We start from the raw sequence: 7500 nt of genomic DNA on the forward strand, positions 1-7500 counted from the left end.
CTCGGGCTGGATTTTGCTAACCGAGTTCCCCAGTTGGTGACGCGTTGTTGACAACTGACTTTTGATGGAGGCGACTTTGGTTCACTGAACATATTTTAATGATAATAAACTGTTTATTGTGGACAAATGCCTCTGCCAAGAAACATACACAGACATAATATGTTTCAAATTATTCATAAATAGGCCTATGTATAAAAAAACACACATTATCCGTGTCTTTTCCCATTGGTTGTACTGCAGATAACACAAACACACATCTGGCGATGGGCTGTTTGGATGCTCGGATAAGAAAACAGCAGAAAATCTTCTGTTATTGTGTCTCCATGTTTTCACCACCTGATGCTCTCGGCTACGGCCAACTGTTGGTGGCAGTCATGCAAAAAGTTGTTATGCCAAATGGCCAATATAACAGAAGAAGAAGAACACGCATCTCGACCCTGTGAACGCTGCCAGTCGGAAAAACAACGTAACCATGGGGGCGATGTCTGTTATTCCCAGGAGGCATGAACGCAGGGTCAGTCGGAATATTCATCCAGTCCGGCCATGTCACTACTTCTTGTCTTGACCTCTCGTTTGTTTGGCGGACTCTGATCCTAATTAAGGTCACATCCGGGTCATGCATCTTGCGTCAAATAAAAATTACGTTAACCCGTTTTTTCCATTTTTCATTTGAGCACAAAATTGTAAATGGGAAAAACCCATTTACATTTACAGTTATCCATTCTTTCCTTTTGGTTTTGGAAAGGAATATTGAGGAAACAAGTCATTTATTTGTTTTTTTGAGTTTTGGTTTTATTTTGACAAACAAATGAACGACTACAAACTCGAGATCAGTAAATAAAGAATCATTTAAGCATCCTAAACCCACCAGACTCCATGTAAATAATCAGTCATTTAAGCATCCTAAACCCACCAGACTCCATGTAAATAAACAGTAATTTAAGCATCCTAAACCCACCAGACTCCATGTAAATAATCAGTAATTTAAGCATCCTAAACCCACCAGACTCCATGTAAATAATCAGTAATTTAAGCATCCTAAACCCACCAGACTCCATGGAAATAAACAGTCATTTTAAGCATCCTAAACCCACCAGACTCCATGTAAATAATCAGTAATTTAAGCATCCTAAACCCACCACACTCCATGTAAATAATCAGTAATTTAAGCATCCTAAACCCACCAGACTCCATGTAAATAAACAGTCATTTAAGCATCCTAAACCCACCACACACCATGTAAATAATCAGTAATTTAAGCATCCTAAACCCACCACACTCTATGTAAATAATCAGTAATTTAAGCATCCTAAACCCACCAGACTCAAAAATCAAAAGAAAGGGTAAGTGCTACTACGCTGTACTCTGGTCTTGACCTGTATGCATTTGTGATGTCTTGTAAGCCCATCCATCCATTCCCTCTTGCTATTGTTAAACAATTGTATTCTCTCTCTCTGTCTCACAGTGTGAGCTATGTATGTCAATGCAGCTACTGCTATTAATACTTAGCTAGGGTTATTCGGGTGTGCACCAAGTAGTGGGCACACTGTCAAAATTTCTTCCCCGGATTGTATATGAAAACTGCTGGTGGATTTTGTCATGGTTGTGTATGTTTCAGTTTCCTGTTTTATTTTGTAGTCTGATTTTCGCCCTTGTCATGTTTTGTTTTACTTCCTGCCTTGTGTTTCCCGCCTTTGTGATTATCAGCGCCCCCCCACCCTGATGTGTTTCAGCTGTTTCACTGTTGTTTCATCTCGTTACCTCTTGTATTTAGTCTCTGTGTTGTCTTTGTCTTGTGTCAGATCATTGAACTGTTTAGGGTGAGTTGCATTTTCCCTGTCGCTGAGTTCCTTGTGGTTTTGATCTCTTTAGTTTTCTCAGATTTTTTGGAACTTGTTTTTGCATGCCTGTTTGCCTCAGGACTTCCTTTGTTGTTTTGCATCATTGGTTATTAAATCCTCAAAACTATTCAATGCCTACATGTCTCTGCATTTGGGTCCTACTATTCTCTGAACGCCTCTAACAGATAATTTATTGAATGAATTAAATTTGAACATTATGTGTCAGTGGCTTGTTGATCTTTACATTGTTAGTTAATTTTCTATCCTGGCCTGGGACACACATTCATACAGTTTGATAAAGTACTTATTGGACTTTAACTATTTAGGTCATCCTGTCTATCTGTATGTCTTGGAGGGGGGGGGGGGGTTACTGAGCAGCAGTAAGCAGCAGCTTATAGGGTGAAAAAACATTACAGTGTACATTGTTGTTGAAATGTGTACAGGTTGGCAGGACGGTCTGAAATGTTTTGTCTTCTTACGTTTTGTTGGTAAATGTGAGATGTTCGAGATGTCTTCATATCAGAAACGAGGAAATTAATTTGGCGATGTCCGTGTGTTGCATCATCCCGTTCTAACTCCCGCCTGGTCAGTGGCTCTCAGTCACATACTGATACGAAGTCTGGCACGTGGGACTGCTGGGATTGGTTGAAGACACAGGAAACTCCGGTTATTGGTCAAATTTGTGGAAAAGTTGCGATGATAGGTCAAAATTGCGAGTCGCACCAAAGTCACGGTGATTGGTTGTAACGATGCAGAAACATAAAAAATGTACTGAAGTAGGAGAGTAGAGTACAGATACAGCCTTTTAGTACTTAAGTACAGTAGTTAAGTAGTTCTACTTTGTTACTATACATCTCTGAAAATACTTTAACTGTAATCCGCTGCAGACTGAAAAACACTTAAAGTTAAAGTAACTGAGGCAACTTTCTGCAGCAGGGAGGGGCACACGGGAGAAGTTTACCTTCTGGGCTTTCTGCCGGAAATCTCTTAGGTTTTGATAACACTAGTTTAGGAAAAGATAGTGGTTTGGGTTAAAATAAACCCTTGTGGCAGACAGCCCTGAAGGTAAACTTGTCCCGTGTGCGAGGGAAGGAAACCCAACTGACTTCCTGTTTTAACATCTGCTGTTTCTGCTGTTTTCAGCTGCTCTCAGAGACAAAATGGCTTCCATGGCAGAGGAGGATTTCTGCTGTTCAGTCTGTTGTGAAGTCTTTAGAGATCCTGTTATTCTGTCGCCACAGCTTCTGTAAAGACCTGGTGGAGAAACAGGCACAGGAGTGTCCTGTTTGTAGGAAAAGATCAGACAGGCCAGAACCACCTCGTAACCTGGACTTAAAGAAGCTGTGTGAGAGGTTCGTACAGCAGAGAGATCAGAGAGCTTCAGAGGCTCTCAGATTCAGACCCATCGATGAAGCTGCACGACAACACAAGAAGGAAATTCAGGAAGCTCTGGAGCCCTTAAAGGAGAAGTTAAAGGTTTTTGAACGAGTTAAAGTGAAGTTTGATGAAACGGCAAAACACCTGAAGGTCCAGGCCCGACGCACAGAGACGCAGATTAAGGATCAGTTTAAGAAGCTTCACCGGTTTCTAGAAGAGGAAGAGGAGGCCAGGATGGCTGCACTGAGGGAGGAAGAGGAGCAGAAGAGTCAGAGGATGAAGGAGAAGATGGAGGCTCTGAGCAGAGAGATAGCAGCTCTTTCAGACACAGTCAGAGCCCACAGAGGAGCAGCTGAGAGCTGAAGACGTCTCATTCCTGATCAACTACAAGGCTGCAGTGGAAAGAGTCCAGCAGAGCCCCCTGCTGGAGGATCCACAGCTGCTCTCAGGAGCTCTGATAGACGAGGCCAAACACCTGGGCAACATGAGCTTCAACATCTGGAACAAGATGAAGGACATGGTCTCCTACACTCCTCTGGTTCTGGACCCAAACACTGCTCATCCAGAACTCATCCTGTCTGAAGATCTGACCAGTGGGAGACTAGGAGAGGAACAGCAGCTTCCTGATAATCCAGAGAGGATTGATTATCACTGGTCTGTCCTGGGCTCTGAGGGCTTTAACTCACAGCTGGGATGTCGAGGTTGGAGACAGTACACACTGGATACTGGGTGTGTTAGCAGAGTCTGTCCAGAGGAAGGAAGACATAAAGTCTGAATTATGGGGAACAGGGTTCAGTGAAGGTAAATACTCAGCAGTGTCTCCACCAGCTCCAGATATTGATCTCCCATTTGAGAAGCAGCTCCAGAGGATCAGAGTGACTCTGGACTGGAACAGAGGAAAGCTGTCGTTCTCTGATCCTGATACTGACACACACATACACACCTTCACACACACTTTCACTGAGAAGATGTTTCCATTCATTAACACTGGGAATGAAATCCCACTGAAGATATCACCACTGAAGGTCTGTGTAACACAACAACAGGTCTGATGTCAGATCTCCAAAGTTAAGCCAAGAAACTACCAACTGGATAGAAACATTGCATTGTACATGTCCATCTGTAGCGGAGTAGAATTAGAAAGTGGCATGAAAAGAAAAGACTCAAGTAAATTACAAGTACCTCAACATTTGGACTTAAGTTCAGTTCTGGAGTAGATGTACTTAATTACATTCCTGGTGTCCTCGAGTGAAATTTGACCCATATTCAAAACGTTTCTATATCAGAAATTTTGATTTCTTTCAACCAAATTGTCAAAAAATAACCTGGAAGGTTCCATACAACCATTACTCTTCAGAAGTCAAATAAAAGATAGCTCAGTACTTTCATTGAATATATAATTTGGGTGTTTTATTCAATTTTATAACATTTGGAGAGAAAAAATGATAAAAGAACATTGAAAAGAGTGACCAATGTCGGAAATGGCTTCAAAAATGTGAGGAAAAAAGAATTAAAATGTGACAAAAACTTCGGTAAGAAGTGACAAAAAAAACATATAAAAAACTTTGGGGAAAAGCAACAGAAGTGTCAAAAAACACGACAACACCGTTGAAAAGAAAGTATATTTTGATCCCAAAAAATAAAAAGTTGCACAGTCGACAGATCGAAAGGGTTAAGTTTGTATAAATGTAACTTTTTCTATGTGAATGATGCAAAGTCACAAATTATTTTTGCTGTATGCATACACACATACATGTGTTGCCTTTACTATTTAAAAAAATAAAAAATAAAAAAATAAAGTTTATCAAAAGGACTTAACTACCTCTCTCCTTTTTCTTTGTTTTATGCCATTATAACCATTATAACTGTGTTAAACTGCTCTAAATATATTTAGGAGCTCTTCCTGCTTCTGGTCCTGGTTGTGATGTTAATTTGAGATGAAGACTTGCAGATAGAGAGAAGAATGAGCTCACAGTGAGTCTTAATGTGACAGGAAAGGGCTTGGTGTAAGCAGGGTTAAAAGTTAATGTGATCTATCGTTTCCTAAACCTAACTGTCCCGTTCTTTTATCATATGTCAGTTAAATGTGCATCGCAGCCCAGAGGGTCAAAAAGTGACGCCAAGATACGTCCGACCAAGCACGTCACATACAAGGCTAAAGGACTTTTAGCGTTACAGTTTTTTTCCGATTGCTAAACGACAGCGGGCACAACTGGAGTCACATGTGGACCAGACTCTAACTACAGTCTACACAGTAGCAGTTCATGTGGACCAAAGTCTAGATCGTTTTTCATTGCTTGAACACAGTTTTCTAAACTCTACACACTTATCCCAGGACTTTAACAACAACGTGCACAACACTGTAGATTTACAGCACTTTGTTCAAATGCTAACACACTGCTGTCACAACTGTAAACCACACATTCAAAACAGAATAGATTTCAGTCTGGTGCCTATCAAACACTGCTGATTGGAATTTTAGCTGACAGCCTAAGCAGGTGTCTTGTTTTAGACTACTTAGTGAACATATAAGGTATTTATCCAGAGAAAGATCAGAAAGTCTTTTTTTGTACACAAACACCAAATAAGAGCAAGACAGTTATACACTGTACTGTTTGAGAGAAACAGGTAAAAGAGCAAAGATACCAACATGTCCAGGTAAGATGTCTGAGGTTATATACACAGCTATAAAAAACATGTGAAAAACACTATATCTTTACTATAGTAAAACTGTGTTCTTACTGTTTTTCAGAAAGTAATGGAGGTGAAAGTAATGGAAACACCACATTCATTTTTATTTAGAGATGATGCAGACATCCAATGTGATGATGCTGGAGAGAGGCAGGATTAGTCACTAGTCTCTGGTACTGGTATGGACCTTCAGTTTGTTTACAGTATAATTCCATAAATTACTAGAGATAAAATACTATATTGAAGCAAACTGCTGATTTTCATTCCTTCTTGTTTACCTTACGTAAAAATTAGTATATTATAAAATCTTTATATTTTCTTTAAAGAAAGCATTGAGTAGTGTCAAGTCACTCAAATTATTCAAACTGTAAATATGAAAAGTTTGTAATTTCTGTATTGGTGTTTGATGCTATGTTTTTACTGTCAGTGTGTGTGTGTGTGTGTGTGTGTGTGTGTGTGTGTGTGTGTGTCTGTGTGTGTGTTTGTGTGTGTTATTTCAATGAGGATTGTTCTGAGTGTTTGGCTGCACTGAGCCTGATCTGAGACGTGTGTTAAGAGTTGTGTTGCTGTGAATGAGTTTAGCAGGAGATGAGAACTGTTTAGTTCAGGTGACTGGAGTTAGAGTTTTGCACAGGTGACACCAGTTGTGACCACTGTCGTTTGACAATTGGAAAAAACTGTAATAAAACCAAATATTGAGACAAGTTAAAACATGGCAATAGATATGATTCTGATTCTATTAATTTACGGATGTCAAGAATTTAATTTAATTTAATAATTTACTGATTCTATATTATTTTACTTTTTAATTTAATTAATTAAAACATTTTTTTAAACTTTTTGTGTTATTTTTATTTATTTATTGTATTTTATTTTAGTATTAGGATTTAATTTAAATTTAAATTTAAATTTATTGGATTTTATTTTAATATAATTTTATTTTATTTTATTTTATTTTATTTTATTTTATTTCATTTAATTTAATTTAATTTCATTTCATTTCATTTCATTTCATTTCATTTCATTTCATTTCATTTCATTAATTCTCCGACCCACACAGCAGGGGGCGGTGTGCTCAGTTTACAATGCTTTGCGAACTGTCAAATTAACACCAAGAAGGAGAAAACTAAGAAGTAGGCGTAGAAGAAGAAGCCACCCCTGTCACACAGTGCGCAAATGCGCATCCAGCAGCACGGACCTCCGGTGGATACCGATAAAACTAACACTTCCAGGCTGGGAAACGACACGTTAGGGCGGAAGAGAAAACTGCGCTCGAGTGGCAAGACAGAACCGAAGGGTAACGTCTGTGACACGGCAGGTAAGCCGAACTCACCTGACGCCGAGCCGCTTTTCCTGCCTGACCCAGGCGGATATTTGGGCAGGCCCATAGTTACTGTACACACTGTTAGCAATGATGTGCCAGATGCTGGATTGAGAGAACCAAACTTCATTCAGAAACCTGCCAATTAAGCGCAATTGTACGTACAAACCCCTATTTAAACCATAACTTTTATTTATTTTTGATATTTTATGAATATGTTAATACACTCTTCAATTCGGCATAGTTATAACCAAGCAAACAATAGAGAAT

At 39.3% G+C, this 7500-nt stretch overlaps 2 protein-coding genes across 2 annotated transcripts in view; both read left to right on the top strand.

The window, feature by feature from the left end:
- The first annotated feature begins 472 nt into the window (after positions 1-472).
- Positions 473-7500, top strand: part of LOC120548416 (kinesin-like protein FLA10) — a 9005-nt gene continuing 1977 nt past the window's right edge. The window contains exons 1-4 of the mRNA XM_039784680.1: positions 473-514; positions 1734-1820; positions 2985-3528; positions 3785-3919. Of these exons, the coding sequence (XP_039640614.1) occupies positions 473-514; positions 1734-1820; positions 2985-3528; positions 3785-3919 (808 nt within the window). The remainder of the gene's footprint in view (positions 515-1733; positions 1821-2984; positions 3529-3784; positions 3920-7500) is intronic.
- LOC120548417 (cullin-9-like) overlaps positions 7048-7500 on the top strand; it is an 11486-nt gene continuing 11033 nt past the window's right edge. Inside the window, exon 1 of the mRNA XM_039784681.1 lies at positions 7048-7227. The gene's annotated coding sequence lies outside the window, so the exon portion shown is untranslated. The remainder of the gene's footprint in view (positions 7228-7500) is intronic.

This window comes from Perca fluviatilis, chromosome 19 (assembly GCF_010015445.1).
Source record: "Perca fluviatilis chromosome 19, GENO_Pfluv_1.0, whole genome shotgun sequence".
In the NCBI taxonomy this organism is placed as follows: Eukaryota; Metazoa; Chordata; class Actinopteri; order Perciformes; family Percidae; genus Perca; species Perca fluviatilis.